The sequence below is a fragment of the Lepidochelys kempii genome, chromosome 23 (assembly GCF_965140265.1).
Source record: "Lepidochelys kempii isolate rLepKem1 chromosome 23, rLepKem1.hap2, whole genome shotgun sequence".
NCBI lineage: Eukaryota > Metazoa > Chordata > Testudines > Cheloniidae > Lepidochelys > Lepidochelys kempii.
The window spans coordinates 937131-951411 of NC_133278.1; the positions used below are offsets into that span (position 1 = coordinate 937131).

Genomic DNA, 14281 nt, shown 5'->3' on the forward strand with positions numbered 1-14281 from the left:
GGGGGATCCGTGTGTTACACAGTCACAGTCCCTGACTCACCCGCGCTCTGTCGCCCCCCACTCCCAGGGGGGTCAAAGACTCAGGAGGGAGAGGAAGCCCTGACTCATGGAACAGTTCTGCAGATAAATGGGTCTGTGTGACCCCCCATAAACACAGCCCCGCACTCTGTGCCCCCCAGATCTCCCCCGAACCTGCCTGTGCCCCTCACAGCCCCCCACCTGCAGCCTGTCCCTCCCAAGCCCTGTCTAAACATGCCAGCTAACCCTGCATTCACACGTCTGCACACTCACAAGTTTGCACACATCGCACGCTCATTGATTTGCACGCCCGCTGCACAATCACGTGGGCACACTCCCCCATCCGCACGCGTGTGCACAGACGTTTGCACACGCGCGTACCCTGCCGCTTTTGCGCCGTCACGTGCTTGCACGCACACGTTTGCACTGACATTGTGCACTCGCGGTTGCACACAGAGCTGCACGCGCACTGTGTCACTCTCGGGCGGCCCCTCCCCGCCCGAGCCCCCAGCCCCGGGATCTGGGGGGGCAGCGGCGCCCGAGTCCCGGCTCCAGGCTGCGGAGCCAGCCCCGCGCAGGACGCGCCAGCCGCCGGGAGCGGCCCCAGGCAAGTGCGGCGCCCATGGGGGCGGCGGGGTCCCGGGGGGCAGAACGGCGCCAGCCCGGGCCCCGGGGCGGGGGGAGCTTGGGGCCGGCCAGGGCGCGCGTGTCAGCGGGTGGGTGTGTCCGGGTGTGCGTGTCCGTGCCCTGCGTGCACGGGGCGTTAACACGGGGCAGTCTGCGGCTATAGATTTTGCTGTGGTGTGTTCTGCGTGGGAGCCAGATGTGTATTTGTGTGTTGGCGGGGGGTGGTTTATTTCGGGGGGGGGTGAGCCGGGGTTGCCCCACGGAGTTTGCGCCCGTGAACCCCTTTCCCTCCCCGTGGCACAGGGCAGGGGGGCTGGCCTGGGCCAGGGGCTGTGGCCGGCGCGGGGACAGGTCTGTAGCTCCGGGTGCTGCCAGGGGCAGATTTCCAGACCCACGTCTCTGTTTGCTCCCTTCACGCCCCAGAGCCCAGAATGGGGGGTTTGCCCTGGGGGCAGGATTAGTCCCTAATCTGGACGCCCTCCCCCCGGCCCTGGCATTAAAGGGGCTCTGCTCCCGGGCGTGCGGTTTATTTATAACCCAGCGTGTCACATCCTCCCCGGGGGCAGGGGGGCCTTGCAGTGTTACACAACGCCGGGGTGTGTGCGGAGGGGGGAGCGCCAAGTGCCGGCTCTTCTCGGCCAGAAGGGTGGACGGGTGCAGAGGCACCAGCCGGAGGCATCCTGGGGCTCGGCTGCCCTGTGGCGCGACCCAGGGCTTGGCGGGGTCCCTGCAGCCTGGCCAGGGGGTAGGTCTCGCCCAGAGGCTCGTGGGAGGCGCTGGGCCTGGCTTGGTACACCGCGGGTGGAGAACGGTGCCGGGATGGGCCTGGGCGCATGGGGACCGACACGACCGGGGAACGGGCCCGGGGCAAGGAGAGCTCAGCAGGGCGAGGCAAAGGCCGCGTCGGACGGTGGGTGCCCAGCTCGAGATGCAGCGGGGCCTGGCTCCCAGGCAGCATCCCCCTCTGGTGCCACTGGAAGGGCAGGGTGGCGCTCCGCGCTCTGCTCGGCTGGTTCAGCGCCCCCCTGCCATTCCTGGCTTCGCATCTGACGGCCAGGCCCCCCTCCCCACTCCTGTACCGGCCCTGAGCCGGGGTCAAGCCCCCCACCCCACTCAGCCAGGAACATATGCCCCCGAGGAGGCAGGACCAAGGGGGGAGCCAGGTGGGTCTCGGCAGGCGGGGGCCCCTCCCCATACATTAGTTAGGAGTGAAACTGGGCTGGGAGTTTCCAGCCAGTCCCTGTTCCCAGGTCCTTGAACCTCAGGGCTGGGGGTCCTGAGCCCCGGGCTTGTCCTGGCAGCTGCAGGCTGGGCCAGGCAGGGAGGAGCGGGCCAGGGATGCGGGGGCCCTCGCACAGGGTGGTGACATGGTGACGGGGTCGGTCAGGGATGCAGGCGACTTGGATTCTGTCCCAGCTCTGCTGCAGACCCCTCCCAGGCAAGTTGCTGCCGATGGCACTAAACCGAGGGGAGAGAGAAACAAAGCCGAGCCCGGGTCACTGGCACAGAGCGATGCGGATCTCTTGGCAAGCTGGGCACAGGTGAACACTGCGTGTTTTAATGCGGCTGAATGCAAATGTAGATGGCTAGGAGCAGAGAACGGGAGCCATACGCCCGTGCTGACAGGGGAGGGATGCTGCCGGGGGAGCAGGGACCCTGACAAAGGTTTGCGGGTTGTGGTGAGTACTCAGCTGGACATGACCCTGTCTGGCGACCCTGGGCCCCGGAACAGGGGAATCTCCAGCAGGAGCAGAGAGGTGGTTTCCCCTGTGTTTGGCCCTGGTGGGACGCTGCTGGGAGCCTGGGGCCGGTTCTGCGGCCCGCTGATCAATCGGGGGGTCTGAGAAGAGCCAGGAGAATGACTGACAGGTTCGGAAGCTCCTGGGGGCGACAGACGGCAGGAGCCCCGGCTGCTTAGCTGAGCACAGAGACAGTTCAGGGGTGACTTTATCCCCGTCTGTAGCTGCCTGCGGGGAACAAATGTTTCCTGGCCGGCTCGCCAGGCTTGCCGGCTGGGATTTGAAGCTAGATAAATTCAGCCGGGAAACAAGGTGTAAGTTTTGCTAGTGAGGGTAATTAACCACTGGAGCAACTTCCCAGGGACCTGGGGGATTCTCCAGCACTGACCATTTGTAAACCAGGGTAGGAGGTTTTCCTAAGAGCTCTGCTCTAGTGATTCCCTTGGGGCAGTTCTCTGTGTTATACCGGGGTCAAGGGGTGTCAGACCAGCCGGTCACCATGGTACCTTCTGGCCTTGGAATCTGGGAATCTCTCTGGGCCTTTGTTCCCCATCCATAAAACCAGGGTGATGAGTCTGCCTTGTCTGATAGGGTTGTTGTGAGCTCTTCAGCATGGAGACAGTCTGGGTGTGGGCAGCCCCCGGCGCGACGGGTCCCCAATCTTGGCTGGGGTCTGGGCAGCGCCTGGCGCGACGGGGCCCTGAGGCTTTGCTGGGATGATGCTCCAGGTGGTATGGACGGGAGTGTAACAGGCCATCGCTCGGGGAACATGGCTCTCACCAGGCAGCGCTGTGCTGTCCCACGGCTGCCCAAGGCCGGGTTCCTGGCACTTTCCTTTGGAGCTGCTGGGCCTGGCTGCAGTGGGAGGCAGGATGCTGGCTGGGTCTTGTGTGCAAGGGGCTGCTCTGGGCCCCTGCTGCAGGCTGACGCTGGGCTGTGTGGACACATCTCCGGCGCCGGGCAGGTTCCATAGGTCTCAGAGTCGGCGGCCTCAGGGAAGGGCCCCCTGGTGAATCTGGTCCAATCTGCCCACCATCTGCGCCACCCCCAGGGTCGAGGTTTGGCCTCGATTTGCCCTGGGCGTGGGACGCGCGAGGGCAGCCCTGGGCAGGACATGGCGCTGAATGAATCCACTGCTCTGCTGGTGCCTGTCGCAGCTGGAGGACTCCGTGTGCCGTCTGCTCTGGGGTGTCTCCTGCACTCAGTCGCCTCCCCTGTTAGATGGCACAGTCAGTGAATCTAACCACCAGCCCCCACCGCCCTCCCAGAGCCGGGGAGAGAACCCAGGAGTCCTGGCTCCCAGCACTAACCACTAGACCCCACTGTGTGTCTCCAGCCCTACAGCACAAAGGCTGGGAGAGGGCGGGCTGGGCCCTGCTGTCCCCAGTGCAGAGATGGGCGGGGGGGGGGGGGTTCCTCCCCCTTAATCTGCCCCGCTGGGTCCATTCCCGGCAGGAAGTGGAGGCAGCCTGGCCATTTATGGTAACAAAACTAGGGACTGGCTGGAGAGCGGGAGCAGGACGGAAGGAGCCGGGTGGCCAGGCCCCCGGGGAGACATGTGTGCACACTTGCACATGGACACACACTCACACATGCACACTCACTCACATGAACATGCTGTCACCGAGTCCCCGGGCGATGCTCTGGAACTGCTCCCTACGAAGCCAGGCAGGGCTCTGGGGGAGTCTCCTCTCTGGGAGCAGCCTGTCTGCAGGACACACAGCTCACCCGGCTTCCACCTTCCTGGGTCTGACCCTGGAGCATTCAGCCTCCTCTGCCCCTCCCTGTGCTTCCCACAGCCAGTCCGCCCAGGTGGGGTCCTGGGGAAGCCAGAGGGTCCTGCCCCCAACTCCGCAGTCAGACGGGACTCTCAGCCAGACAGTAAAACAGAAGGTTTATTAGATGACAGAACATGGTCTAAAACAGCTTGTAGGTGCAGAGAACAGGACCCCTCAGCTAGGTCCATTTTGGGGGGCAGGGAGCCAGACAACCAGGTCTGCACTTCACTCCATGTCCCAGCCAGCCCCAAACTGAAACTCCCTCCAGCCCCTCCTCCTCTGGGCTTTGTCCCTTTCCCAGGCCAGGAGGTCACCTGATTCCTTTGTTCTCCAACCCTTTAGCTCTCACCTTGCAGGGGGGAAGGGCCCAGGCCATCAGTGGCCAGGAAACAGGGTGTCGGCCATTGTCTGTGTCCAGACCCCTGCACACACCTGCCCTCAAGGGCTCTGCAATGATCAAACACCCTTACCCCACCCCCTGATACTCAAGATCTGCCTAGGGGAAACTGAGGCACCCCACACTATTCAGAGTAAACATTAAGAACAGTCCCACTTCGTCACATCTCTCCCCCCTTCGAGATCGAACTGAGCGGGGTCACTTTAGCCGGTGAACTGGGGAAGTTCGAAGCCACCAACGTTCCCGTGGATGCCCCAGCATCTCTCCCATTCCTTGGTAGGAGTTACACCAGGCCCTTCCAGTTTCACGCCCTCCCTTAGGTCGGGGGTGTGGTCGATAGCACTCGCAGGCCGCATGTGGGAAGGTTTATGCAGCCCGTGCCCTTTGGACACCCCAAAACTCCAGGGGGTCAAACTGGGATTGGGTCTTCTCCCCCAACAAGCTGGCCAAACACAGCCACTTGGTTAGAGGACTGTTTAACTTCCTTAACAGCTTTCACTCCATCTGAGACCTTCTCAAAGCTCTCCACACTGGGTCTTTCAACAGGAAAGTCAGTGGGTCCATTCACAACAGAAAATTTCTGGCTGTTAGGAACTGAAACTTTCTTGTTTAATGACAGGTTTCAGAGTAACAGCCATGTTAGTCTGTATTCGCAAAAAGAAAAGGAGGACTTGTGGCACCTTAGAGACTAACCAATTTATTTGAGCATGAGCTTTCGTGAGCTACAGCTCACTTCATCGGATGCATATCGTGGAAACTGCAGCAGACTTTATATATACAGAGAGAATATGAAACAATACCTCCTCCCACCCCACTGTCCTGCTGGTAATAGCTTATCTAAAGTGATCATCAGGTGGGCCATTTCCAGCACAAATCCAGGTTTTCTCACCCTCCATCCCCCACACACAAATTCACTCTCCTGCTGGTGATAGCCCATCCAAAGTGACAACTCTTTACACAATGTGCATGATAATCAAGTTGGGCCATTTCCTGCACAAATCCAGGTTCTCTCACCCCCTCACCCCCCTCCCAAAAACCACACACACAAACTCACTCTCCTGCTGGTAATAGCTCATCCAAACTGACCACTCTCCAAGTTTAAATCCAAGTTAAACCAGAACATCTGGGGGGGGGAGGTAGGAAAAAACAAGGGGAAATAGGCTACCTTGCATAATGACTTAGCCACTCCCAGTCTCTATTTAAGCCTAAATTAATAGTATCCAATTTGCAAATGAATTCCAATTCAGCAGTTTCTCGCTGGAGTCTGGATTTGAAGTTTTTTTGTTTTAAGATAGTGACCTTCATGTCTGTGATCGCGTGACCAGAGAGATTGAAGTGTTCTCCGACTGGTTTATGAATGTTATAATTCTTGACATCTGATTTGTGTCCATTTATTCTTTTACGTAGAGACTGTCCAGTTTGACCAATGTAAATGGCAGAGGTCACTTTCACACCCTTCAGTGGCAGTAAACTGCTTGCAAAGACTCCAGGAGGATTCCTTTCCCTAGGGCTTTTCTATGCAACAAGTCACCCCTCACAGAAATTCTGCTCTTACCCTCTTTCCCTAGGGCTTGCTCTAGAGGAACGCTTTCCTGAGCAACAACAGACTCTTTCTGGGTCTCCCTTACATCCAGAATTACCTCTGGTCCATCCGGCGGATTCCTACACAATCCCCTTTCAGGCAAACTTACAGACTTCCTAGATAAACGGTCAGAAGCATTCTCCTTCCCTTTGCCACACACAAGTTCAGGAATCTTTTCCTTCTTGCTACAGGTTTCCACACCCTCAGTAGGTAACACAATCACACACCTTCATGCTCTCCTTGTGCCCTGGCTAGGATCTCACCCTGATTAGACAGAGTTGCTACACCCTTTCCCAGCCACACACTAGCATCAGGCAAAATACAAGCACCCAAATTGTCTGGTCTCTGGGATTTTACATAGACACTAACTGGATGCGACCTGTTACAGGGCCATTCTCCCGAGCAGACACAAACTTAGGACCCTTCCCTTCCCTTAGGACCCGTCCCTTCCTGGACTTTAGCTGAATCCAGAACCAACTCTGAGACAACTGCACTCCCCTCAACCATCACAGGCTGAAAGGCCCCTTCTCTCTGCTCCATAGACAAAGAAGAGCCCGACACACTTTCTCCTTTCCCAGACACACAGCTTGGGATCTCATTCCCCTGGTCCCAGCACACAAGGCTGGTCACAGACAACTGCTTGGAGATCAGGGTAGCTCCCTCCACAGGCAAGTCAATACCCCTGACAGACACAGACACGTTTCCTTCCCTGTCACAATTCTCCACCCAGGTAAGGTCCAGGGACACCCATCTTCCACTCTCCTCTCCTTCCCGCCCTGCTGACTAGACACAGCCATCAGCTCACAAGGCTGCCTAGGCTCATCCAGACTTTCCTTACCCAGCATCTTGCCACTCCCAACAGCTCCCCTGCCCTGCCTGTGTCTCCCCCACTCAGCTGGGGTCTCAGCTCCCACTGTGCTCAGCGCTGCCCTTGCTGTCCCAGTGGGGGTAGGCAGCGAACTCGCTGCTTTCCTCACTGCATCAGAGCCAGGGTGAGCCCCCTGAGGCTCCCCGCCCCCCTTGCACACCGGAGAGGGGGAATCTCTCTGTCCCACCCAGCCCAGACGGTTACAGGCAGGCAGGTAGCCTGAGCCTAGCCGCTCCTCCCCCCTGCCAGCCAGGTCATCTGCATTTTCACTGACCATTTCCCTCTGCACCGATTGGTTCCCTGGATTCAAATTCAAACCCTTGGCCATTACAGGAGCAGGGCCTGGATCCTATCCCAAAGAGACACAATCACCTCACAACAGGGTCTTGCAGCTGGGGTCCTGGAGAACCCCAACGGCCAGCCAGCCAGCCCCACCCCTCCTGGGTCTGCACAGGGATCTGGGCCATAGGCAGGGCGAGGGGCTTCGTCCCTGGGACCCTCACCCAGCTCACACAGCCCCTCAGCATCTGAGGCTGCACCACCCAGGGCCTGACACCAGTTCTCTCTGTCCCAGGATCTCGCCACCCCAGGAATGTCTCCCCATTGACCATCCCCTTCCACTCCCACTGGGGGTCCGAGGGGCCTGACCCCAGGGAACTCCACACAGACATACAGGTTGGGGTCAGGAGTGGGAGCCTGTCCACCTCCCCACCCATCTGGCTGACGGAGTCTGTGGCCTTGGGACCCAGCAAGGGAGCTAGACACCGGGGCTTTTCCGCAGGGTCCCCCTGGTTCAAATCGCCAGCCTGCTAAAGTCAGTGAGGTGGGCATCCACACCCCCACCCCTTAACCAGGGGCAGCAATTTAGTCTCGAGGTTCCCTGCGGAACTGGCCCCCCGGGGTCTATCCCCACTCACCCCTGGGGGGTCCCCTAGGCCTCTCCGCTCCCCCACCGCCAGTTCATGCTGCTGCTGCTTCTGCAGCTCTTTCTCGGGCTCTCGCTGTCTCTCACAGTCCTCTCGCTCCCTCGGACTCAGCTCCAATCCCGTCCGTCTCGATCCCCCGATGGGGAACCCGATCGTGAAGACCCTCGTCTGGTCGGGGACAGGAGTCTTGGGGGTGCCTGGCTCCCGCTCCAGCTGCTTCCAGATCCTGCTATAGCCCCATTTGGGGTCAGGAATCTGTTCCTTAGAGCGGTCATCCTCCTCCAGCTGCACGATTAACTGTGCTTTGGTGAACTTTCCAATGCTCAACCCTCTCTTTCTGCACAGGGTTACAATGTCCTTCTGAAGGAGACGGTGACAGGCCATCACTCCGCTCCTCCCAAGGTGTTGTGGACTCACAGGCCCGTGTGTTCTCAGCTCCCCACGGTTTCCAGGGAGAACCCCTCGTGTGCCAGCCCTTCTCGAGGTCACCCCCTGTTTGCCAGGGTCAAGCCGCAGACTCCTCCGCCCCTTGGACCGCTCGCTGCAATCCCCTGGGGGCCCCTGTTACTGCAAAAGTCCTTCTCGCTGGTCACACACTCCCAGGGGTTAACCGCCCCCTGAAACTGTCTCTCTCTGAATCTTCAGCACACCTGGTCCGCGTCAATCCCCCTTCGTTTTACTGCTCCCCAGTCACTTACTGCAGGAAGCGCCATCCACGGGGTGCAGTACATCCCACCGCTGCCACCGGTTGTCACGGAGTCCCTGGGCGATGCTCTGGACCTGCTCCCCGCGAAGCCAGGCAGGACTCTGGGGGAGTCTCCTCTCTGGGAGCAGCCTGTCTGCAGGACACACAGCTCACCCGGCTTCCACCTTCCTGGGTCTGACCTCGGAGCATTCAGCCTCCTCTGCCCCTCCGTGCGCTTCCCACAGCGAGTCCGCTCATGCGGGGCTCCTGGGGAAGCCAGAGGGTCCTGCCCCCCAACTTCGCAGTCAGACATGACTCTCAGCCAGCCGGGGAAACAGAGGTTTATTAGACGACAGGAACATGGTCTAACACAGAGCTTGCAGGTGAAGAGAACCGGACCCCTCAGCTGGGTCCATTTTGGGGGGCAGTGAGCCAGACAACTATGTCTGCCCTTCACTCCATGTCCCAGCCAGCCCCAAACTGAAACTCCCTCCAGCCCCTCCTCCTCTGGGCTTTGTTCCTTTCCCGGGCCAGGTGGTCACCTGATTCCTTTGTTCTCCAACCCTTCAGCTCTCACCTTGCAGGGGGGAAGGGCCCAGGCCATCAGGTGCCAGGAAACAGGGTGTCGGCCATTCTCTGTGTCCAGACCCCTGCACACCCCTGCCCTCTAGGGTTCTGCAACGATCATACACCCTTATCCTACCCCCTAGAGACTTAAGAACTGCCTAGGGGAAACTGAGGCACCCCCACACTATTCAGAGGAAATATTAAGAACAGTCCCACTTCGTCACACATACGTGCACTCACACTCACACACACATGCACACTCACACATTTGCACATGCACACACGTGTGTGCACTCACACGCACTCAGATGCACACACTTACGCATGTGCACTCCCATGCGTGCACACACTCAGCGCCCCCCCCCCCCAGTTGAAGGCTCTTGGAAAGCTGCCCCAGGGAGCCCTGGTGGCCCGGGTTGTAGCGGTGCCCGTGGGAAGGATCCCGCTGGCTGCCCAGCGCCCCGCATTGGGGTCCCTCAAGCCCAGCCCAGGGTTCCCTGGTCTGCTCCTGGCCCCTTGGTGGCTGCAGTCGGAGCCTCGCGCTGCACAGCGGAAGTGGAGCAGGGCCTGACCCCCCGCGGCTAGTGATGCATGTGCCCCGGGCAGGGCAGGGGGCTGCTGGTGAGATGGGGGGGTCCGCACGGTGCTGGGAGCTTTGTGTGTGTATGCATGTGGCTGTCAAGTGTGTGCGGTGTACGTCATTGTGTGTGGGGGGGTGTTTGCACACGTGAAGCCGCTGCTAACCCATCCCACTGGGGACAGCAGGTGTCTGAGCCCGGAGCGCGTTAGGCCGGCTGGGTGGAAGTGGCCCCAGGAACCAGCCCCCAGGGAGGGGGTCGTTCTCGCTGGGGCTGGGGCTGCTCTGTAGCCGCGTCCCTGAGACCCAGCAATGCCAGGTCTCGGCTCTGCAAGTCCCAGCCCCCCCTGCTGCCTTGGCCCGTCTCTGGGGGAACCCAGCCTCAGCCCCGGCCCCACACTCCCTGCCGCGTGGTTCGCGAACACCCCCCAGGCTGGGTGCCCCAGGCAGCGCCGTGGCCCCCCGGTAACGCTCCCTGCTCTGGCTGTTACAGGTGGAGATGCTGCCCCCCGCGGCCGGCTGAGGGGGCGAGAGCGAGGGCGGTCGCCCCGACGCCGGGATCCTGAGTTGGCGTGCCGACCGGGGGTGCCTGCGAAACCCCAGAGGAAGGGGACGTCCTGGGCCGGTCCTGCTGGTGGCTGAGCTCCCAAGGTACCATCCCAGCCGGGCTCCCGAGAGCACCCGCCAGGCCGGGGAGGGACTGGGCCTCGGGGAAGTGCCTGGCCCCCGGGGGCGCCTGCCAGGCCTCAGAGCCGCCGGCCGCCCCGCCATGCCCGCCAAGACCCCCATCTACCTGAAGCCCTCGACGCCGAAGCGGGGCCGGAAGCTGCGGCTGCGGGACGTGCTGTCGAGTGACATGATCAGCCCGCCGCTGGGGGACTTCCGGCACAGCGCCCACATCGGGCCGGCGGGCGAGGGCGACATGTTCGGGGAACTCTCCTTCCTGCAGGGCAAGTACGACCTGCTGCCCCCCCTGGGCCGCCGCCTGGCCTCGCAGAGCGCCCAGGCCGTGGGCCAGAAGCTGGTCCGGGGCCCCGCCGCCAGCGGCTACCGCAGCCTGCTCAAGAGCGCCGTCTCCCTGCCTGTCTTCAGCGGGGCACCGAGCCCGGAGCAGGCGCCCCCCAAGCCGCCCCGGCTGCACCTGGAGGAGCTGCCCAGCAGCCAGCGCTCCATGTCCGTCAGCTGCGGTGAGGGCTGTTTCCACAGCGGGCAGGGCCTGCCCTTCTCCCTCCCGCACTACGACCAGCTGCCCTCCTCCGTCTCCTTCTCCGCCGACTCCTCCGAGGGCTCCTTCCCGGGCCCCTGGGGCCTGGGCTACGGCACCCGGGCCGGCACGGACACCCAGGAGCCCCCATGCTCCCCCGGGGCCTCTGTCCCGCGCTCCGAGTCCCTGCTGGGGCTGGACCTGGACCTGGGCCCCTCCATCCTGGACGACGTGCTGCGGATCATGGAGGAGTACAAGCTGCCGGGCGCCAAGGCCCTGTAGATCCGTCCTCCACGCCATGGAGGCTCCTTGGCCCGGCAGCCCCCCGCCCAGCTGCAGGGTGCTGCCCACTCAGAAAACGCCCTGACCTCTGAGCCGCCCACGGCCTGGGCCCAGGAGGGGCACCGTGGCTCGAGCAGCCTGGGGTCTGTGGGGAGCTCCCCAGCCTGCTGGGACTGGCCCCCAGAGGGGACCGAGGGGCACGGCTTAGCCCCTGACCCATCGCGGCTCAGGAACCGGCCTCGGGGGTCGCCTGGCTGGAGGGGAACCCGGCGCACGGACACTCGCTCCGGCTCTGCCTGTCACCAACACCAGCTGGATTTCAGGAAGTTTCAGGCCCTCAGCGCTCCCTGCCCGGCTCTGCCCCGGGGCGGGCTTGGCTCTGGGCCGGCGAGGGTACGGGCTGAGCCGTGTGCTGAGCCCCGGGCTCCTCGCTCTGCGGTCCCGCCGCTGGGTTTTCCCGCAGCTGGAGACTCGCGGGCCCTGTGGAACGGGCTGGGACCCAGCTCGGGGATGCGGGATCCTGCCCCACTGGGCACAGAGCCCAGATTTAAATGCTAACCCCCCCACCCAGCCTAACCGCAGACCCCTCCCGCAAGCGTCCCTGCTTCCTGCCATGGGCCTTGGCTGGCTGCTGACCCCGGTGGGGGGGCTCCCGAATGTTCTGGGGCCAGGGTGACCCATGTGACGCTCCACAGCAGGAAGGTCTGGGCATGTCCCCGCCCAGGCACGCAGCAGCATCCTCACCTCTGACCCCCCTCCCACAGGGAGGGGCTGCCCCTGTCCAGAGCCCTCCCCCACGTCCCCCCACGTCCCTGCGCACGGAGCCCCAAGGCCTGGGGGCCGCCAGGACGTGAGGTGGGAAAGGACGGGGAGGGTTGGTGGCCGGGAAGGGGAGTGGGGAGAGACACACACACACACACACCCCTGCCCCCCCACATACACCCCTACACTCACGCCCCATGCTCACACACTCCATACACACAAACCCACACACACCCTTACACACACCCCTAGAGACAAACCCACACCCCCACCCCTACACAGACAAACCCACACCCACCCCATGCTCACACACACCCCCACACACCCCTCACACCCATGCACACAACCCCCCCCACACCCCTACACACACTCCATACACACAAACCCCCACACACACCCCTACACACACACCCCCCCCAGACACACTCACTCATACTGTTCTTGGGTTGTTTGCTGCCAGCACCCAGCGGCTCCTGCATCTCAGCCAGCGGATGCTGCTGCCCTTCTGCGGGGGCCAGGCTGAGGGATGGAGCAGGCCGGGGGAGCACCCCTGGGGTTCAGGCACCAAACCTTCCTGCCCCCTTGGGAGGGGGGCCGCCCCACAGCCACAGCCAGGCCCCCCAGGTTCTGCCCTGGGCCCCTGCAGAATCCTTGGCAAATCCCAGCTGGTGACGCCTGCCCCTCTAACCACAGAGGCTGGTGCGTGGCTTCGCGTGGGATCGTCTGGCTGGCGTCTAGTTCTGGCCCTTCAGCAGCTCCTGCCCCCTGCAGAACGGCTCCTGCCCTTCCCTCGTGAGCCCCCTGCAGCGCATCCCCCCTCTGCCCATCACTGTGGCCTCTGAACCCCTCTCTCTCCTGCCACCTGGAGTCGTGTGTCAGCAATAAAAGTGTTTCGTCCCCAGCGCCCGCTTCCTGTGATGGCGCCCGGCCCCCACGGGCGCCACAGGGCCAGCGAGTGACCCAGGCTCCCGACCGGCTGGGCCCCCGGGCGTGCCCCAGCCCCACGGCTCTGCATCCTCAGCAGCCAAACAGACCAGAACCCCAGGGGTGCCTGGGAAGGGGAGAGCCCCTCCGCCTGGGCAAGGCTCGAAACAGCCCCCCCTCGCCGGGAGGGTCGGTTTCCCAGGGCTCTGTCCTGTGCTCCGGTTCGTCTCTGGCCCCCATCACCGTAGAGCTGCGGCGTTGCCCTCACTGTGCCGGGTGAGGCAGGGCCACGCAGTTCCCTGGAGCCCGGACTTGGCCCAGGTCTCCCGAGTCCCACGGCAGAGCCCTGACCACTGGGCCACCCTCCCTCTCCACCCCGCTGAGAGCGCCCAGAGGGTTTAGTGCCTTGGTCCCTGTCGCAGCGCCTGGGCGGTCACCGCTGAGCCTGAGGGGCAGGGCTTGGCACCCGGGGAGATGCCAGCACAGGGATCTGGGGGAGACAGAATCAGGCTTCATGAGCCACATTTGGCACCAAACTCCCAGGCCTGGTCTAGCCCTGAAGTTACACCAGGCTCACCGACTCTGATTCTTCTACAGCTGAGGACAGAACCCAGGAGTCCTGGCTCCTGGCCCCACCCCCGGGAATTTGAACCGCTACATTCCAGAGCGGGCGGTGAGTGTCACTGTGGGTGGCTGTTTCCAATGGGTGACCCAGGGCCCTGGCATGCAGCGGATGTGAAAGGCCGCGCACCACATCACCAGCCTGGCATTCCTCGCTGCCCAGCACGCAATCTGGCCCTGTCTGTGCCCTTCACTCGCTGGGGGGGCCCACCTCCTTGTGACCGTGAGAATCAGCCTGGCCGCCCCAGTGTCCTGGGCTCTGACACACTCAGACGTGCCCCGGTGCACGGTGACAGCGTGCGAACTGTGCACAAGTCACCACAGCTACGGGCCCTGCGCTGCGGGGCTGAGACATCCCAAATAGCCTGCGCTGTTATCGTAGGGTCTCCCGTGAGCCCCCCGGGCTGCACACATGGGGCTGTTATAGTGGGGCCTCTTACAGGCTGGTGACCCTTTGCAAGGAGTGGGGCTCAGCCTGGCCTGTGAGGGGGCAGTTGGCCCCCAGCTGATCCCGGTCTGAGCAGTAGTTAGCACTAACGAGCCCAGCTGTGGCGGGTTCCTGGGGAGGGCGGCAAATGAGGGGAAGGGGCTGAGTGAAGGAGCCGCAGGGAGTAGCCAGGCCGCAGGGGAGGTCCAGGGACAACCTGTGAGAAGCAGGGAGGCCGGGAGGCCGCCGACTGGCAGGCAGGGCCCCAGGGAGCTGTACCCCGCCGGGGGGCGAAGC

General features: G+C 62.6%; 2 protein-coding genes across 7 annotated transcripts; one reads left to right on the forward strand and one right to left on the reverse strand.

The window, feature by feature from the left end:
- Window positions 1-444: 444 nt before the first annotated feature.
- LOC140902066 (cdc42 effector protein 2-like) lies at window positions 445-12907 on the forward strand. Of its 5 annotated transcripts, none has more exons than XM_073321721.1 (3): window positions 1259-1390; window positions 2041-2186; window positions 10258-12907. In XM_073321721.1, the coding sequence occupies exon 3, from the start codon at window positions 10534-10536 to the stop codon at window positions 11248-11250; it is 717 nt and encodes a 238-aa protein (XP_073177822.1). In that variant the 5' UTR covers window positions 1259-1390; window positions 2041-2186; window positions 10258-10533; the 3' UTR covers window positions 11251-12907. The 5 variants fall into 5 exon arrangements, with proteins under 5 accessions (XP_073177820.1, XP_073177822.1, XP_073177823.1 ...); XM_073321722.1 differs by having other exon boundaries at window positions 2062-2186; XM_073321719.1 differs by lacking the exons at window positions 1259-1390; window positions 2041-2186 and adding an exon at window positions 445-625.
- On the reverse strand, window positions 2223-9084 carry LOC140902065 (uncharacterized). 2 transcript variants are annotated; one of them, XR_012156001.1, is made up of 2 exons: window positions 3993-4597; window positions 2223-3598 (listed from the first exon to the last, which is right to left on the reverse strand). XR_012156001.1 is itself a non-coding variant. In XM_073321718.1 (2 exons), the coding sequence occupies exons 1-2, from the start codon at window positions 8317-8319 to the stop codon at window positions 3161-3163; spliced, it is 831 nt and encodes a 276-aa protein (XP_073177819.1). In that variant the 5' UTR covers window positions 8320-9084; the 3' UTR covers window positions 2223-3160. The 2 variants fall into 2 exon arrangements, 1 of the variants encoding a protein (XP_073177819.1); XM_073321718.1 differs by lacking the exon at window positions 3993-4597 and adding an exon at window positions 7927-9084.
- Window positions 12908-14281: the final 1374 nt, after the last annotated feature.

Coding starts and splice junctions, on each gene's coding strand:
- LOC140902065 (XM_073321718.1), bottom strand. CDS start 8,319: ATGGCCTGTCACCGTCTCCTTCAGAAGGACATTGTAACCCTGTGCAGA. Junction 3,599..7,926: donor GCCTAGGGGACCCCCCAGGG/GTGAGTGGGGAT, acceptor GCCATCTAACAG/GGGAGGCGACTGAGTGCAGG.
- LOC140902066 (XM_073321719.1), top strand. CDS start 10,534: ATGCCCGCCAAGACCCCCATCTACCTGAAGCCCTCGACGCCGAAGCGG.